Source organism: Trachypithecus francoisi, unplaced genomic scaffold (genome assembly GCF_009764315.1).
Source record: "Trachypithecus francoisi isolate TF-2019V2 unplaced genomic scaffold, Tfra_2.0 Lachesis_group13, whole genome shotgun sequence".
In the NCBI taxonomy this organism is placed as follows: Eukaryota; Metazoa; Chordata; class Mammalia; order Primates; family Cercopithecidae; genus Trachypithecus; species Trachypithecus francoisi.
Window position 1 is genome coordinate 70520648 of NW_022681458.1, and position 20681 is coordinate 70541328.

The 20681-nt window shown below is 34.7% G+C and overlaps 1 protein-coding gene across 11 annotated transcripts in view; it reads right to left on the reverse strand.

Annotated features, from left to right (window-relative positions):
• Positions 1-20681, reverse strand: part of DYNC1I2 (dynein cytoplasmic 1 intermediate chain 2) — a 63552-nt gene that overhangs the window by 21427 nt on the left and 21444 nt on the right. For 4 of the 11 annotated variants that reach the window (XM_033231141.1, XM_033231140.1, XM_033231139.1 and 1 more), the window contains 9 exons: positions 16274-16333; positions 13673-13788; positions 3502-3597; positions 3130-3292; positions 2919-3018; positions 2299-2424; positions 1256-1402; positions 802-915; positions 366-499 (listed from right to left, as the gene is read on the reverse strand). In XM_033231141.1, coding sequence (XP_033087032.1) covers positions 366-499; positions 802-915; positions 1256-1402; positions 2299-2424; positions 2919-3018; positions 3130-3292; positions 3502-3597; positions 13673-13788; positions 16274-16333 — 1056 coding nt within the window. Of the gene's footprint in view, positions 1-365; positions 500-801; positions 916-1255; positions 1403-2298; positions 2425-2918; positions 3019-3129; positions 3293-3501; positions 3598-13672; positions 13789-15060; positions 15085-16273; positions 16334-20681 lie in introns of all 11 variants that reach the window. The other 7 variants (XM_033231146.1, XM_033231145.1, XM_033231144.1 and 4 more) reach the window with 2 other exon arrangements.

A 20681-nucleotide genomic window follows, 5' to 3' on the forward strand; every position in this document is an offset into this window, starting at 1 on the left:
TAATGCTGAAAGTTCAAATACACCAAAATGGGAAACAGCTGAAAATCTCATTTATAAGTCTATAGGTCAATATTGGCATGTGTATATTGTATTTGTAACTACTGAATGTTCCTGCCTATCACTAACTTATGTGAGTACATGCACACACACAAAACCACAACCCACAAAATCTAGAACACATCATGAATCCCAAATTATCTTTTATACAAAAAGGTATTAAGTTTTAATTTTATGTGCCTGAACACAAAAAATCTGTCACAAATAACAAGTAGATCTATGACAGATTTCTACTTAAATAAGGCAATTTGTTTCAACAGGATTAAAGGAAGAATTTTAAATTATTGCAAATTCCAGTTTAGGTTTACCTGCCATGGCGGCATGCTGTGTACACAGAACCTTCTTCACTCCCAACAACAAAGTTGTTGACATCTCCAACAGGGAAGGACATAGATGTCACAGCTACTGCTTTTGACTGTTTATGAACCAACTCCATGCTATCCTACACAGAAAAACCTGAGAAAATTAGTTTGTAAACTTGCAATTTTAAGTTTCTGTAGAAAAACTTCTAGTCTTTGATTGTAAACAATTCTTTTACTGTATTATTTACATAAATCTACCTCAATTAAATGAAGCAGGTTTCAAAGTAAAATATATACATAAAAAACTATATTAAACATGCTTCAGCTTATAAACTGTTGTAACACTACTATAAAACAGTTTATGAGAAACATAAGTTGAGGTATACATACACGTAAAACGTAACATTTACCTCAAAATTTCAGTTTCCCAAGTATAACCCACCTGTGGATGGGAAAGCATGTCCAGACTCCATGAACAAATTTTTCCATCAGTAGAGATGCTAATCAGATTGTGAGCATTTTGTGTTCCAACAACATTCACACAATATACAGGGTGCTAGCGATATTTAAAAAAAAAAGTTTTCAGGGATTATTTTACCAAAAAGCAAAACAAAATTTTTAGTCTAATTATAAGCATTCTGTTTATTATCAAGTCTCATAACTTGTGGGTATTCTTAATGTGAAGTTTGCTATTAACAGAAGGTTGTCACAGAAGAGAGATGAGTTTCCAATAAATCTCCAAGAAAAACGGCCTTCATTCTTGGTTGCTAAATGGTGAGGAATTCATACACCAAAGGAAGCACATTCTGAGATGACGCTGATGGCCACTACACTAAGTATTATAGCTAAGGGTGAAGGAACACAGAAGCCTAATGGAAATAACCTTATTTACTTACTGTGTGTGCAGCTGCTGACAGTGGAGTTCTTTGCACTGGAGTTCTTTTATTGCTACGGTTATCCCAAAGCACAATTTGGCCTGAATATGTACCACCAACAACAAGATTTGGATGAAATTTTGCAAATGTGGCAGACATCACAGCTGACTGCAAATAAGTAAGATTTTCATACTTGAGATTCAAATAAAAAAAGCCTGACAAGTTCTAAAAACCAATCTATTTCTGAAATATTTCTTTCTTCATTGTATGGTATTAGAGGTTATAAAAAACAACTAACTAAATTAATTAAAAGTTTTCACTGTTTCAGAAATATAAAAATGTATCTTTAAGATATTTTTTGCTTAAAAGTCCAATGTAATGACTATTTACATAAGTATATTTAACCAATTTATCAAAGAAAGCAAAAAGTTATTTAACTATAGTCTTAAAAAGATAACTAGCCCTGCATTAGCCTCTGAGACAGGAATCTAACAGTAGAGTACATGCTAGTTTGATTCAAGTAAGTGTTTACTCAAGATTATGACATTATTAAAATATTTTAACTTATGCCACCAGAAAAGGCTTCCAAATTCTAACCTTCTACTAAATCTACTTTAAAAATCTGCATCTGTTTTCTACTTCAACCATATGTTTCTACTTAAAACCATTTAGTTCCAATTCCTCAGGCCATGTATAAGTAATTCAGTGGGCCAACCATCTAATTGTATATTCACAAATAAGTTCCTGGGAAACTCCCTGTAGGAAAGACATTTTATAAAAGATTCCTTTTATACAGTCAATCACCATAAAAGAAAATCACAACTGCAAAGGACTTTAGGTGTGATTAAACATTATAAGAGATGTCAGAAAAGCTACAAAAGGCAGATCATGTTGAACTGAGAAGTCTTCAGTTTTCTGTTAACATCTGTTTGCAAATATGGAGTGGTTTAGTAAAATGCCAATCCAATGAAATCATTATGTTGACAAGAAAAGAAAAAAGGCACTTGTCTTAATTCATCAATGAATTCTTAAACTTGAGGAAGACTGTTAAAAGACCACCATACCTGGCAGTGAAACACATACTCTGGGGTAGTTTTTTTGTATTTCATATTCCATACAAGGGCCACACCATCAGGCTCATGAGGGGCATCTTCATTGTTATTATAGGAAGCTACAAGTAACTCCGGATACTGCTCAGAAGAATCAAGAGGAAAAGAAATGCTATGCATTATAATAAGAACTGTTTTATATTCCTAGTTATTTGTCTTTATCAGATTATTATTCTGAAAATACAAAAACCTAACATTTCATCGAGAGACATCTCTAGCGTTATGCTCACTAGGACATTAGTACAATTTTAAATTAGAACAGTTAATTATTTTAAATGTTTTAATGTTAAAACATTTAATTAAAATATGTGTCCAAATTTTACACAAAGGATTTGGTGAGCAACTGAAATTAGTAAAACTCGCCTATAGCATCAAGTCCTGAATTTTAAATATAAACAATGCTTCTAATCTTTCTTCCAAAGTACATAAGATGAGTATGTTAACATTAAAGCCATCATCCAATTAATTTTAAATCATATTGATTTATTACACAAAATTCCCATAATTAAAATAAAATGACCTGCTAATTACAATTTTAAAAATGAGTTAAGAGCAGCCATTTTGTTGTATTTTACCTGAGATGACCAATCCAAACAACTAACAACCCGATGCTTCGACCAACGCTCGTCAAAAAATTGTCGATTTAATGACAGTTTAGCACCTGCTTGAATCTCTCTACAAAAAAAGACCAACCCCCACAAAAGATGGTGTTATAATTTTTATCACTCTTAATCTTAAAGTAATTTAACATTATTGAAGCTAAAGATCTTAGCAATTCAACATTACCCTTCTTTGTCTTCTAAATCTCTCCCACTGTAGTCAAAGAAGATGTTAATCTGCTCAGAAAGAGCTCTTTCTACAATTCTTGTAGAATGGTCAAAGAAACTTAAAAATTCCTCAGAGTGCAAAATTTGTTGCTTTTCTTCTTCAGTCAGCTCATGAGGGGGAGCTGGAAAATAAATAATTTTTTGAAGTATGATTTAGGTCAGGCAAATCACATCAACTCACTATCACAGTATGGATCAATGAATGTTACACATTCTTTTTCAATCAGATTCATTTATTTGATTTACAGCATTTCAAACTACTTTAATACATAATAAAAGGAATCTTAACAGAAATCAACAAAATTTTTTAAAGTTTAATTCTTTAAGATACCTTTACTATCATTTTCCTCATCTTTCTTTAAAGTTTTTTCTTCTTCAGGTTCAATAGGTGGTTTAGGAGCCACTACATCATCATCTTCCTCTTCATCTGAAAAAAAAAAAAGAAGGATATAATAAATTATTTTAATGAAAACAGCTGGTAACTTTTGAGACAGTATTTCAGAAGGTATCACAACTCCCAAGATAAAAGTAAAACTAAACCACGGACAGGACAGAACAAGTACAAATAATAGGGATTTTTATCAACATAATCAAATAATTAAGTGGAACCTCTTGGTTTTTATACATACCTATGTGGTACCTCAGCAACAGCCACCCTAAATTCTGTAGCTACATAAACTGAAATAAGATATATAAGTAACTAGAATGAATTCCTCATGAAGTCTCTAAAAGCTTGCAAGCATTTATCATTCTAGACAGAACAACATGCAACTCCTGCATAGTTTTATATAGCATGCTGACACATTAATGCTGTAGAATGAGGAAAATCAAATGTCTAAAATAGCCTACAGAGCTGGCTGCTTACTTGTGATCTGAAACCATCAGTGTCTAATGGGTCTTCATATGGCATAAAGACGGCTTACATTAACTCTCAGGTTGCTATTTGAGAGGCAGATTTTGAAGATAATAGCTATAAGACCACATTTTCTATTCTGTCATTTTAAATGCAAGTCTCATCATCTATTGTTACATGATGTGGCAATAAGCACTTAAAATAATGTTTTCTTAATTTGAATAAAAGTATACATTGGGATAATATACAATGTTTATAAGACTTCTAAACAATTACTAAATCTCTTACATCCCAAACCAGGAAGTAATTTAAAATCATTTATTTTAAAATGTTATAGAACACATAACCCTGCCTACCTTTTCTTTTGCTACACACTGAGATGGGTTTTTATGAAGAAAATGTTTATTTTTATTGCCTAAACACATGAGTTATTTGTCTATAAGGGAAAGGCAGCAGGCATCTGCAGCAGAGTGCAGCTCAAGTAATGAGAGCCTATTCAATAAGGGAACTTCACTTGTTATAGTCATTTCCCTGACTCATGTTCAAAATTATCTAAAACACACATACATACGACGTACACAAAAGAATGGTCAAGAATGGGAACCAGCTGCCAAGTCATGGTCCCAGCAGCCAGGCCAGCTGACTAGATAGCAACAACCAGATGGCACTGCTGGGATTGTGTCTTTCTGCTACAAGGTGGCAATGGGATGGCATAACATTCTTCCGCTTCACTGCTTCCAATCCTGTGTCTCTCCCCAATGGCAGGCCTGTGCAATTACCAGCACTCCAGGAGGCCTAAAGACAAGCCTTTACCCTGCAAACAAAATGCAGCTTGTAGGCCACACCAGCTGCCAAACCACACACATAGTGTTAGGTTTAGAGAGCTATGAAAATCTTTCTAACTCTATAGTATAGACAATAAAAATATAACTGTACCTGTGGAAAGAAAGCTTTAAATGACACTGTATAATGCACACAATGATACAACCTCCAACTTAATCAAAATGATAATGACGTATGCCAATCCTACATTACTTGAAATTGAGCGATTTTTACGTTCTGACAAGTTTACAGAACTAGGATAAATGGCACGAGTGATTTCAATATATGCTCATACTTTTGAACCAAATGGTGAAGGTTAAAATTTTTCCTTTCAAGGGCCTCAATCAGCCACAAAGGAAAACAGTAATCACTGTCTTTTCAGCCAGCCCAACCACATTTGTCAGCCCTTTCTCCGTCAATGCAGCCAGAGCAATCAACCTGCCAAACATTCAGAATGGAAAAACAATCTGAAAATACAGGGTATAATGCACCTGCCAGTGAAAATGGCCATTTCAAGAAAAGCTAGTGATCTCAGTGACCCTGCTGAGGAGGCGGTGGTGCAAAGGGGAAAGAACACGTAAAAGAATTCTTAGTGATCGCCACTCTCTTGCACACTGACACTTCCTTACAAAGCATGCCAATTACAGCTTTTGTGCTACTTAAAAAAATGAAAAGCTTTTTGGGGCAAAATAATCACATAGAGAAACAGAAAGACACTACTCCTTTTTAGATGAATTCTCATATGCAATGAATTATTAATCTGAAAATAGTATAACTGGTAGCAATTCTATACTATATTACTCAAGCATTAGAATGAAATTCTTCCATAAAGTCACCTGCAGGTGTAATGTAATAAAATAATTTTATTACATTTAACTTACAAGTTGTCTTTTAGAATAATAGGACATCTACTTCAACTAAAAATTCACTGTAAGAATATACATATATTCTCCACTTTCTGCTAACGCTACTAGTTACCCTAATCAAGTTTGTTTACTAGTAGGGTTCACTGTATGTAAATCCTAAAATCAAAGATAGGAATTTTGAATCACCCAGGACGGGTCATTCTTGAGCACTGTGAATTATAAATTACAGCCTCCTACCCACATCTTATTCTCCTCCTTCAACTTTGTTGTATTATACGGCCTCTAAGTACCATTTCCAATGACAGGTGTCAAATTCCTGTCATAATGCATATGGTCAGTACTTTAGTGCTAAGTGACCTCATAATTTACATATTTAACAGAAAAGATCTTGTTTATAGACACTCTTTCCCTTTTAAAATTTAAAATGTAGATGAAATATGTCAGACAGTGATCTATATCTGTGTACTATACAGCATGTGCCATGCCTGTTTGTCCACATAAATTATTTCAGTTGTAGCTCAATGATGAGTATCAACTATTTAAACACATGCTCCCAGGGTTTTATTTTAGAATTAAAGTACATACCCTCCCTTTCTACATGGATTAAAACCAGATTTTAAAACTATCATTGGTACTTAAGCTTCATAAAAATGATGAAATTTCAAGGAACATAAAAACAAATAATGCTGTTCTTAAAAACTGTAAAATGTAATCTTTTTGCTGTAAGGTTGATCTTAATTATCAAATTTACTAAATATTTGGCAAAAATGCTTAACATCAATAACATCAGATTAAAGAATGTTCTTCTGAAACAAATACACTTTTCTTGTTATAAGCTAATATGATAGCTACCAAAGGACTATTAACATGGCCAAAAATATAAAATTACAGTTCTAAAGATTTTCTAAGCTAGTCCTTATTACATGATGAGCTATATTTAAAACTGGAAAAGACTGTAACAGAGCAGGAAGACTGAAAAATGGGGCTGCCATGTCACATCAATTTATTGATGAATATTCATTACAATATGCTAAGTGGTTAACTCCATGCTTTCTCTGACAAGGAATCTAAGGTTATAAACTGAGCAGTAAAGAGTGCATAAAAGTAGGAGTTACTTTTAAAATGACAAATCTCTTGTCAATGAATGCTAAAACTAGGTTTAATGAACCATTGAATTTTTACTGAGTTAACATCAAAATTGTGATGTATTTTGGTGAGACAGAAAGAAAAGCTGTTTTGTAAATTAAGCTGCACCTAGAAATAACACGAAAGAATGAAATTCCAGTTGTTGGAATAACCTGTTACAATGGAGTAGGTTAATCAAAGTTAAATCATCTGTGAAATGGGTGGCTTTTGTCAAACTGAAGGAAGGAGCCTTCAGAGCAAGTTTTCTCATCTGTACCTCAAGGTACATTTAAGATATATTTTACATTCAAGATACCTTTAAGATAAGCTAAGAGTATGCCACAAAGCATACTTTGAATTATTTTAAAATATTACAAGACATTTAAAAGGTAATACAGTATCTTAGAAAATCCTTACTGAACAAACATTGCTACTTATGAATCTATCACTTTTAATGATTAAATCTCAATAGGAAGTGAAAAACAAATCCCATCATTAGTGCACTGTTCTTTAGGAAATATGTTTGTTGTCCATCAATTTACTAATGTAGTTTTATTATACCGGTGCAACCCATTTTAAGATAATTTAATATCCTATGAAAAATTCCTAACTTATAAGGTAGTCTGATTATTCCTGGTATAAAGGAAGCTGACACTGAATTCTAAAAGTCAGGACATTTGCTGCATATAAAAATATGATTTGACTTATAAAAATTCAACTTATGAATAACTCCACAAACATCTATGAAAATATTAGAGGAAAATGCTTTAATCATTAGTTTAAAAATACAGATTACATAGGAATGATTTTCCTTTAATATTTTCAAAAAATCCCTTCTTTTCTGGGTGAATTTCATTTTGAATCACTCTATTTCAATCCATTTGTCCATCATTTCATCTTCTTATACCTTACTCTTTAAAATCAAATGTGTATTAAAGAAAATCTTCACTGGGACAAAGCTTCATGAATATATCAATGGAATCCATTCCTTTTCTTTATTTACACCATCTAGAATAAGATGCAAGGTCACTTGGCTTTCTTTGGCTTTTCAACAAGGGAAAAATACACAGCTGACTTTTTAATCAGAAATGATTTCAATATAGATATAACGCTAGCTTGAGGGGGGAAATAAGAAAGGACTAATAGTTTAATTATACCACTTCCTTTAACACAAAATTTGTCTCTCCATAGCCTTTTTGTTTTGTTTTTGTTTAAGAGATGGGGTCTTGCTATGTGCCTTGGCTGGCCTCAAAATCCTGGGCTCTAGTGATCCTCCTGTCTCAGCCTCCTGAGTGCCTGGAACTACAGGCGCACACCACCTTGACCAATCACAGTCCTTTTTATATAAAATTTGGGTTTCATTTTGGCAGTATTAGCATCCTTACACAGGTCATGTTATCTGTGATCTCATCAAATATTACATTTTTCTGAGGCCAGGGTTTCAGATATGCTGGTTAAAGTCTTTCAATCAAGATTAAGAACAAATGCTTCAATTTTCAATTATATTTATATTCTCACAGGTCCTCTGAGGGTTAAAACTAATTTATTAAATGTGTTATTCATTCCAGAATCTTTTAAAAATCCATTTTAATTAATTATTTATTTGAAATAGAGTCTCACTCTGTCACCCAGGCTTGAGTGCAATGGCACAATCTTGGCGCAATGCAACCTCTGCCTCCAGGGTTCAAGCCATTCTCCTGCCTCAGCCTCCCAAGTAGCTGGGATTACACGTGTGTGCCACCACACTTGGCTAATTTTTGTATTTTCAGTAGAGATGGGGTTTCACCATGTTGGCCAAGCTGGTCTCAAACTTCTGACCTCTGGTGATCTGCCCCACCTCGACCTCCCAAAGTGCTGGGATTACAGAAAAATCCATTTTAGGTAAGGACGATGTATTAACCAGAAGGCATACAAATTTGGTCTTCTGGGAGTGAATTCCAAATGTTAAGATCATGCAATAAGTGATTACAAGATATTCACATATAATAATTTTCTACACACTACGAGGCTAATCAACGGGTATTGAAGAAAACATATCTGGCTACTAAGCCAACACCAACAGTAATTATAAACTCCTTCACAGATAAGAAAGTGAAATGGAATAAGAGAAATGGCACTTCACTAGAAATCAAGTGCCAGTTTCTGGATGTATGCCTGATATTCTCTCAGACGGTAGACTCAGACTCACCAATTAATCCCCTTAAACCTCAGTTTCCTCAGAGATAAACAATCTGATTAGATTAGGTAACCATCAGGATTTCTTTTTCCTTTAATAATCTTTCAAAAAATAGCAAAATAAAAAAAAAATCCATACAGAAGAAGCGAATAAGAAAAAATAATGCCATTTTTCAAAAGAGGTAAAACTTTTAAAAGGTAAAGAAAGTAACTTTTTCAGGAGTATATCTGTGGGCACCACGTTCTTGCCAAGAGAAGCTTTCACCTGCCGAGAAGAAAATTGACCGAAGTCACGTGGTACTAGTCAATTTCATTCACAGTAGGTGCTTTAAGACAGCAAAGCACCGCAGTTCAGAAACAGTACTACCAACTTACAGAGTAAACTTGAAAGCAAGAAGGTGGCCAGAAGGGGGAAAAAGAAAAACAAGGCAGAATAAAAACTGCTTTTTTAAAGGAATAGGCTTGGCCATTTTTATTTAAAAAAAGAATACAAAAGAAAGGTAAGAGTTAAGTCTATCACCAATTTTTACCTTCAATTTGGTAAGTCACATTACTTCTGCATGGATTTTACTGCCTACCGAAGTTCAGTTTGCTGTCTGTTACACTCCAATTGTGATCTCACCAATTTTGTTTTACGGTGAGTTTTGGAATTCATTACATCATTCTTTTTTTTTTTTTTTTTGAGACAGTCTCGCTCTGTCGCCCGGGCTGGAGTGCAGTGGCCGGACCTCAGCTCACTGCAAGCTCCGCCTCCCGGGTTTACCGCCATTCTCCTGCCTCAGCCTCCGGAGTAGCTGGGACTACAGGCGCCCGCCACCTCACCCGGCTAGTTTTTTCTATGTTTTAGTAGAGACGGGGTTTCACAGTGTTAGCCAGGATGGTCTCGATCTCCTGACCTCGTGATCCGCCCGTCTCGGCCTCCCAAAGTGCTGGGATTACAGGCTTGAGCCACCGTGCCCGGCCTACATCATTCTTAAATGGGAACCAACCAGGCAAAGTTTGAGAACCACTATATTAAAGTGATGGGTAAGCAAAAGAACAGTTGAGCACACAGTGTTTCCATTATAAAACCTTAATTTCAAGATTTTTCTCTTTCCTTCTTTCTAAAACTTATAAAATTTGGGAAAAGAAACAATGTAAGAGGTCCAGACATGAAAATAACTATAATGATAGAGAAAAGAAATTATCTCATTTTTTTGCCCAAAGGATACTGCCCAAATATCTCATTTTTATAAATATTTCCAAAGGGTAAGGATAGCTCCATCGTATCAGGACACATTTTTTTCTTCCCCTTCACTTATATAACTCAACCTGTAACTAAAAGGATGACAAATCCAAAGAAAGGATAAGCTAGTGCCTCTATATAGAGCAAATAATCTATAAACGTGTAGAATCAGCGCTAGATAACATAAACTAAACTACTTACTACAGGTTACTATAGAAAAACAGGAGTTGCTACTTCAGTTGTGAGAGAAAGTACACCTTAGAATCAGTCATATTTGGTTTACAATCACAGCTACTAGCTATGTGATGCTCGATAAACTAACTCTTTCAGTTTCAGCTTCTTGGTGTGTAAACAAAACCAATACCTAACTTTCAGGGCTTTGGTGACAGCATTACTGATGACGTAAAGTGTCTCATACTATGCCTGATATGTGGTAGGCACTTCTTGGTGTTATAATTTTTAGTCACCAAGTTAAATAAGAAGTTTGGAGACATATTCATTGGAACCAAAACATTAACAATGGGTGGTACACAGCAGTATCAAAGACATTTCCTCTCTATATCCTTTCTGTACTTCTAAATTCTCCATGATATACCACTATAGTAATTAGAAAAAAATATTTTTTAAAAATGAAAGTCTTGGCTGGATGCAGCAGCTCATGCCTGTAATCCCACCACTTTGGGAGGATCACTTAAGGCTAGGAGTTTGAGACCAGCCTGGCCAACACGGTGAGACCCCCATCTCTACCAAAAGTACAAAAATTAGCTGGGAGTGGTGGCACATGCCTGTAGTCACTGCTACTCAGGAGGCTGAGGAGGGAGAATCACTTGAACCCAGGAGGTGGAGTTGCAGTGAGCTGAGATGGCACCACTGCACTCAAGCCTGTGTGACAAAGTGAGACTCTGTCCAAAAAAAAAAAAAAAAAGGCTTCACTTAAACTGGATATAACTATAGATATATTAGGCGTTACTCAAAATAGTTTCAGAATACTTTATATTTGAAACAATCCAAAATGCACTGTACCGTAAGTGTAATAGTGTAACTAAAAATACAATCTCCAAATTATCAGATGAAGAAAAAGGCCTAAATTTATTTTTTTAAATGAGTCACGGTGCCTTCGTTTTGGCTATTCTGCTCACTTTCTGAGTTAACATTATCTACTAAAGTAGCTCCTAAATGGCAGACATAATACTCACCAAATTAATATACTAGTTAACAAAATAGTATTTTCTAGAAATTACAGAATCCTGCAGTATTAGTATTCTCATACTGACAGCTCCACACTTTCTTTCCTTTCTTTTTTAAAAAAGTTGCTTATGTCTCAAGCAAGTTTATCATCAGTGTTTTTCTTCGGTTAGGATGAGGACCCTGCATCTACAAAAGCTATCTTACCAACCAATGGAGCAGCAAGAATGAAAAAAAATGAATACACAGAAAATTTACATGGCCAAGTAAAAAGTACTTGGACATGGCCGGGCACGGTAGCTCACGCCTGTAATCCCAGCACTTAGGGAGGCCAAGGTGGGTGGATCCCCTGAGGTCAAGAGTTCGAGACCAGCCTGGCCAACATGGTGAAACCCCATCTCTACTAAAAATACAAAAAATTAACCAGGCATGGTGGCAGGCACCTGTAATCCCAGCTACTCAGGAAGCGGAGGTGGGAGAACTGAGCCAAGATGGCGCCACTGCACTCCAGCCTGGGTGTCAGAGCAGGACTCCGTCTCAAAAAAACAAACAAACAAAAAACTTGAACAAAAATGTTATACCGATTTCCTCAAAATTTTGAAAGTGTAATTATATGTATCATAATGTTGTCGTCCCCTTTTGAGAAGAGTGAAAGGAAAAGTTTAATGTATTTATTTCATTTCCATCCACAGAGGACAGCAAAAGGAGAATAGTTAAAAGCGTCTGTGATGATCTACTATTAAGTCAAAAGGTTGTAAATAGCTACAACCCTAATTTTCTTTTTTTTTTTTTTTGAAACGGAGTCTCGCTCTGTTGCCCAGGCTGGAGTGCAGTGGCACAATCTTGGCTCACTGTAACCTCTGCCTCCTGGGTCAAGCAATTCTCCTGCCTCAGCCTCCTGAGTAGTTGGGATTACAGGCGCCCACCACCACACCCGGCTAATTTTTGTATTTTTAGTAGAGACAAGGTTTCACCATGTTGGTCAGGCTGGTCTTGAACTCCTGATCTCAAGCAATCCACCTGCCTTGGCCTCCCAAAGTGCTAGTACAGGTGTGAGCTACCACGCCCGGCCACAATCCTAATTTTTTTTTAGGTATATGCAAATATGAAATTTTAAAGATTTTCTTTGGCAGTAGACAGGGATTTCAAGGATTTCTCCTCGCTTCTGCTTACCTGTGTTTTCTGACTTTCTGCAATGAATATAACTTTTGTTTTTCCTTAATGGAGAAACACGGTAATTTAAATAAAAATTTAAAAATACATTAATTCAAACATTTGATAAAATTTCTATTCCAAAATTGTTAACAGCTCCAAAATCCATAACTCATTTGATGGTAAACTCTGACATGACCAGAGATAAAGCTATTTATAATCATTACTTCTCTCACTCAGTATGTTCACATGCTTTGCTGCCAAAATATTAATGCCCAAAATACTACTGCAGTGTTAACACATGATACATATGTTTTATTACTTTTATATAATCTGAAAAATTCAGAATTCTAATACATATGTGGCCCCAAAAGCTTCAGATAAGACACTGTGAAGTGTATTAGGGATCTCACATAAATCTTTTTTTTTTTTTTGGTATGATATAAATTCATTAGCCTTACTAGGAAATGAGATCATAGTACTTTATGCTTGAATCATTAGCTATTTGCAATGCTTTCTGGTTTAAGAACCAAAGGGTCTCCACATTCAATAGGTCTGTGCATACTTCCCCATATTATACACAAATTACAGGCTACTAACTAATCAACATAATAGAGCCACTATATCATAAAAGAAAAAGTTTAAGAATTGAGTCTAGATTTGTTCATTAGTATGAATAACATCAGGGTACAGTGTGCTATTCAGAAATAATTTACATGACTTTGTTTACTATGGGACCCACTCCCTTTTGGGGAAGAATTATGCTCAATGACAGAAATAGAACATTCTTAAGCTTTTTGGCTTCTAAAAGCAGTATATATTAATGACAAAATAAGGGCTGAAAGACTTAAATTTATGTCAACAAAATTAAGAAACCATACATACAGCTTACAACGTTAACTTCTAGTAAGTTTTAAAACTCCAAAAAATGACATAAATACAGAAACTGTAAAGCATTCGTTTTCTCATATTTCCCTAAGAAAATATGCCAAAATACAAAAGCAAAAAAGAAATAAAACAAAAATCAAAGGAAGAAAAAAAGAATCTATGTATTTAACATAGGTGCTCAATGACAATTATATTAAGGATAGATACTCACCTTCTTTGGGTTGAGCCATAACTGGAGTCTGAGTTTCCTTTGTATATGTGACAATTTCTCGAGGAGGAAAGTCGACTTGAGTGATTTTAGCCATTCCAAGTTTAATAGGTCCTCGTCTAAATTGAGTAAATACAAATAATACATTTTAACTACATCAAACCATGTTATTTTCAAAAATTAAGAATTAAACAGTCATTTGCACCCAACATTGTAATTTCAATCCATTTTATTCAAGAAATTTTAGATTAACAATTGGCTTTATTTTAGCAAAAGAATGAGAAGGTAGCAAAAGCAAAAGATATTTCTGAATTCTGAATCATTCAGTGTTTTTATTTTTCATTTTAAAAAGGCAAGTAATTTCATTATTTAGAACAAATGTGTGGGCAATAATGAAGTAAGAGAATAGGAACTTCAGAGTGGACCACTGAATAAGGTTGTTGTCAGAACTGGTTTCAGCCGGGATATGGTTCTTCCTGGATTTTTTTTTACAGAATCAGACATGGATATCACTCAGACCACATTTAGTTGATCTCGCCACTAGGAGAATTCAGCTTTACGACTGAAAAACAGGTTTCTACTGAAAGCTTTTTTTCTACTTTTATTTGGCAGAAATTGAGAATTACACTATCAATTTGGACTTTAAAATGAAATATTTAAAACTTTTAAATCTCTAATCTCTGCATGGTCAATACTGTCCTTGATTCATATATGGACAAACTAAGGTCCAGATATTCTACTTAGACTAAAGCAACAGATCTTTTGAATACCGTAAATCTACTAAAGTCACTTCTGTTTAAGTTAAATACAGGGAATACATTCTTTTTTGACAATGAAAGAGAGCTGTGGCTGAGGAAAATGAACCAAAAGAAAAATATATTTTATTACCTATCTGGAAGATCTTTTATTGGTTTTATTAGATGTTTAAATTGGAAACCAAATAAAGTAGGCTTCCAAACTCCCAAAAAAGTTCTCAGTGATGAAGCTGCCTTAAAAGGGTACACAATAAAGACACTGCTGCAACTTTCAGAATATAAGGCAGGCTATCACTGGTAATCTAACTTTTTTCTTATGTAAATATTCTCTTCAGTTTTGTTTAGTAACTAAATCCAAGTCCTATACAATCTAATAAAGCATAATAAAGTATTATAAAGTATAAATAAAATTAGTACATTTAAAAAATTAATGTTCCAAAATGTGGGCCGTAACAATTTTTAAATGTCTTTTCTAGTTTAGAAATAAAAACAAAAGGGAAAAAAGTATAGTCAAAGAACTACGTGGACGATTTAAGTAACCTGAAGTAATCTAGAAGTCTAAGAATAAAATTTGAAGTAAGAAACTTTATATTCTGATTTTTAAGATGCAAATTATATAAAAAGTAAATCACTCACATAGCTGGAAAAATATCGTCAAGCCTACAATATTAGGAACAAATTACCAACTTGAATGCATATAGAGTCTAACAGACAAAAACCGTAATATTAAACAAACAAAATATTCCAAGATTTTATAGGAGGAGGTGGGTAGGGAAGTAATACCTCACTTATCCAAAAGCTACTTTTACTGAAAATAAGGAAGCAATGGGAGGCAGGGGGGGAAGCCTCAGCATGGCCAATACAGAGGGCTTCCAGTTCATGTACAAGAAACTCATATTTTTCTTCTATGCCTCAAATCAAGGCTTATTTACCTTACTTTAGACACAATTTCAAAAGGTATATTCATATGTTTTAGAAGCTGTAAATTATCAGGGGAAAAGGGCTATCTGAGTCAGGCAAAATGGCAGCAGCAAACATTTATAATTTAAATTAGAATCTAGAATAACTGAATGAATGAATGGATGAATAATCTTATCTCTATGTCAACAAAATTGAAAAAAACCATACATACAGCTTACAGCATTAACTTCTAAAAGAACAAGTTTTAAAACTCTAAAAAACAAAGACATAAATACAGAAACTATAAAGCATCAGTTTTCTAATGTTTCACTAAGAAAATATGCAAAAAAAACCCAAATATAAACGGAAGAAAGAAAAGAATCTATTTATTTAACATAGGGGCTCAATGACAATTATATGAAGAATATTCATCCATACATTCTATGAATAATCTATTCATCCATTCATTCACTCACTTATTTATTCTAGATTCATGAAGTTTTATTCTAGATTCATGAATAAATAGTAATGAATGAACAGTGTAAGGACCAGTATCTCCGTTACTCTCAAAACCTTAGAAATCATCAGTGAATTTTAATACAGAAAAATAAATTAATATTCATATCAAGTAACCCTGAAAAGGTTCAATTACATGTAGAATATTAGAAAAAGTCTGAGAAGTTTTTCAATACATCCTGGAAAACTTGTATTAAAAATACAGAAATAATTTTAAAAGTTTGGACACTTAAATGGACTTAGGGTACCTAGAACATCACATAGAATATCCTTTCACTAAAGATACTGGATAAATGAGGTGTCACAGTAAAATGTAACTCTTGTCCTTACTACATGATACAATATTATAAACTTAAGCAAAATAAAATTAGGACAGTTTCACAAAGAATCAAATTCATTATAAAACAGGGAAGGTAAAAAATCTATTCAATACCCCAAATCGGAATCTGAGTGAAGCTGAAGAACTGATGGATCTGTATCCCAATGCAGCGTCCTAAATGGTTGTAGGACAACCATGAAGCATTAGCAAAGAAGGCCATAAGTTAGTCAAGCAAATACATTCTATGAATAGCTAAAGCTAAAGTACTATTCACAATTTAAAAACACATGTTCTGGTTAGTATTGAAAAAAAATCAAAAAACAAAACAAAAAATCCACCAGGTCACTCAACCATCTAGTACATGCAATAGGCTTCCTATTGTTAAAGATACAAGCACACAACCCAGAATAGTTAAAAGACATTATGTGCAGATTATGGGAAACTAATATTGTATAATAATAGATCTGCTTTAGAACAACTAAAGTCGGCCGGGCGCGGTGGCTCAAGCCTGTAATCCCAGCACTTTGGGAGGCCGAGACGGGCGGATCACGAGGTCAGGAGATCGAGACCATCCTGGCTAACACGGTGAAACCCCGTCTCTACTAAAAAATACAAAAAAACTAGCCGGGCGAGGTGGCGGGCGCCTGTAGTCCCAGCTACTCCGGAGGCTGAGGCAGGAGAATGGCGTAAACCCGGGAGACGGAGCTTGTAGTGAGCTGAGATCCGGCCACTGCACTCCAGCCTGGGCGACAGAGCGAGACTCCGTCTCAAAAAAAAAAAAAAAAAAAAAAAGAACAACTAAAGTCACACAACCCAAGTAATTATTTATGGATAACAAGCTAGCCTATAAAATGGTTGAAATTTTAAGATTCCCAATGAAAGCAAACACATTTAAACCTCTTAGTTAACATTTTAATCTTCCCCAAAGCATTCAATGTGTGCAGGAAATTGTCATACTGGTAAAGGAAATGAGTCAACACATAAGCCTTTTGGTAACAAAACCAAAGACTATCCCACTGGGATACAAAATAGCTGAAGTTTCCAAAATGTGACCCTTCTATAATCTATGGGTTAAGCACTGCCTTGGGCTTACATATCATCTGCTTAAAGAACACAACTAAAGATTTCTGTCTCTAGGAAAAAATAGATTTTTCCCTGGAAAAATATTTTATGTTCAAATATCAATCCTAAATATTCAGTGATAAGTTTTAGCATCGCCTGCTGGCTAAGTAACTTACAGAGCCAAACTTAGTTACTAATAGAACAAAAGGTACTTTATCATACTGACATTTATATAGGTCAGCAATATATAAGATAATTATGTATGGTACTGTATAACGTTCACAGTCCCCACTAAAAAAAGTTAAGCACAATACATTTAGTATTACCATTTTTGTCAAATATATTTTTCACTTACGTAAGACGTTATAATGTACAACTAGTTTTAGTTGCTGCAATGTTTTAATACAACAAATAGTTTCTCTACCTGCCTATATAATTTATCAAGAAAAATAATAATCAATCTAGAGAAGTCCTTCATTTTAAAACATATAAAAATAGATCTTGGAATTTAAACAAGGTTATGTGTATGCAATGTAAGAAGCAGCCACAGTGAAGATCTACTTTGTACTAAGCCATGAATAGCAACAAGCTTAGGCTTTGTTAAATCGAAAGTTCTATGAGATGGTCTCCAAGAAATGTGCTGTCAACAGCCTTTACATTATGTAAGTAAGAGCTCTGTTACCAATGACATAAAATTCCTTGTTGAGGATGTCATTTTAGTCTAAAATCAAGTAAGATTGTACCTCAAAATACAGCCAGTACTGAAAACGCACTGGACATACATGTACATGATTACATTTATTAGGGGCATCTTCAGGCATATAGAGTACAATTGCAAGTACAAAGCTTGAGAAGTACACTGATCAAAAACGGAAAAATGGGCCAGGCGCGATGGCTCACACTGGTAATCCTGGCACTTTGGGAGGCCGAGGTGGGCAGATGACTTGAGGTCAGGAGTTCGAGACCAGCCTGGCCAACGTGGTGAAACCCGATCTCTACTAAAAATCAGAAAGTAGCTGGTGTGGTATGGTGACACACACCTGTAATTCCAGCTACTGGGGAGACTGAGGCAGGAGAATTGCTTGAACCCAGAAGGCAGAGATTGAAGTGAGGTGAAATCACGCCATTGCACCCTAGCCTGGACAACAGAGCAAGACTCCAACTCAAAAAAAAAAAAAAAAAAAAGGAACAAGAGGCCTGGATTACCCCATTGAATAATTGTTCCTAAATTTTTGAGATAACAAATGTAATGCAGCTTCCTAATCTGCAAAGTTAGAGAGAGATCATTTCTCATGGCCTTTTATATTTATTCATAAATTACCACCAGTCCCGACAGAAATTCTTGGCACTCAGAGTGATTCAAACATGTTTAAATAGCATATTTTATAATGTCTTATCTATTCCTACTCCCTGAGTGTACTAATCTTAGACCATCTTGGCCAACTGAAACTACATGTACACGTGCATACACATATCTCACATTTCTTCATGCATTTTCCTATTATATTTCTTCTAACTGTCTTTATTCTTACATTAACATTGTGTTTGCTCAATATGAGTTCCTTAGGTTTCATTCTCAGACCTGGGCACTCTTTTTAAATGTCACATATTGAGAAATGCATTATTTCACTGCCAATATCACCATCACAATTATAACTGCCTCTATGAAAGCTGGATATGATTTAGTAGAATTCATCATTTTCTATTATTGTGTGTGCGTGTATGTATACATAAAAAAGAATATACTCAGCCCTCTTGAAAATTAATGTTTCCAAGTGAGTCTGTGCTCTCAAAGGAGACAATGTACATATTAAGGTTAAAAAGATGTGGCTGGGTATGGTGGCTCAAGCCTGCAACCCCAGCACTTTGAGAGGCTGAGATGGGTGGATCACCTGAGGTCAGGAGCTCAAGACCAGCCTAGCCAACATAGCGAAACCCTGTCTTTACTAAAAATACAAAATTAGTTGGGCACGGTGGTGCATGCCTGTAATCCCAGTTACTTTGGAGGCTGAGGCAGGAGAATCGCTTGAACCCAGGAGGTGGAGGTTGCAGTGAGCCAAGATCTTGCCACTGCACTCCAGCCTGGGCAACAAGAAGGAAATGCCATCTCAAAGAAAAAAAAAAAAGAAATGTAAGGTCACCTCATTCAAAAAGAGGATTTTTCTCTTTGTTAAACTCACAAGAAACGAACTTTGTATTCATTATCTAACAAGAACAAATACTTTAAAAAATATTAACTATTTGTTTTTGTGTTTTACAATTTATCATTTAAAAAAAAACTACGCTTCACATTAAACATAGATTAGCACATTACCCTTACGGCTTTTCAATAAAGCCAACAGTATCTTTAAATTCATGATGTAATCACTACAATGTAAATTCTATGAAAGCAAGGACCATGAATGTTTTATCTTCTGTGGTAAGCCATAGTATTTAATAAAGTTGGTAACTTAATATTTGCTCTATAGACGAATAAATATTTTTCTTACCAGTATTACTCCCTCTGTTAATTTACAATATTCTAAAAGGTCTCTAATAATCTCTGGCTTGTCCATAAAACTCATGGGGACATGTTTTAATTCACATTAATTTAAAAAACTTAAGTAGGTGTCAAAGTACTTTTGAAAGCAACCTTGCTGACACCGAATTAAAATAATCTACTATTCAAAATCAGGAACAACGTGTCATAATGTACACAGTATAGTATCTACATAAAATAATAATATCAAATAAAGACATTTAATAAATATAAAAATTTTTTATATTGGGAAATATTTTTACTATGGTAATGTTGTAGAAGGGAAAAAAAAAACCCTTCACTTAAAAATGCCAGTTGATTATTAATTATCTAAAGGAACAGTGGCTGGGTGCAGTGGCTCATGCCAATAACCCCAGCACTTTGGGAGGCCAAGGTGGGTGGATCACTTGAGTCTGGGAATTCGAGTCCAGCCTGGGCAACATGGCAAAATCCTGCCTCTGCAAAAAACACAAAAATTAGCCAGGCATGGTGGCGCGTGCCTGTAGTCCCAGCTACTCGGGAGGCTGATGTGGGAGGATCGTTTGAGCCCAGGAGGCACAGGTTGCAGTGAGCCAAGACTGCGCCACTGCACTCCAGCCTGGGTGACAGAGACCCTGTCTGCAAAAAAAAAATAAAAAATAAAGGAATAATGACATATTTGTATAAAAATACAGAAGTACAAAATACGAAAAAAAATTTAACCTATAAAAGTGAATTTACATTAGACAAATTGTCCTTATTCTGTAACACATACTATATTATAAGCTAATAACATTATTTCTAAAAATAAAATTTTGATTTTTCTTCAATGAAAGAGTTATGTCATTTACCTCCAAAGAGAGTATAGCTTAGATTTGCAATTTTGGTTCTATTTGGAAAGCACTTCTCAAATTCAAGCTGGCAAGCTTTATGTGCCTTTTAATCATTAATGATAACCTGATT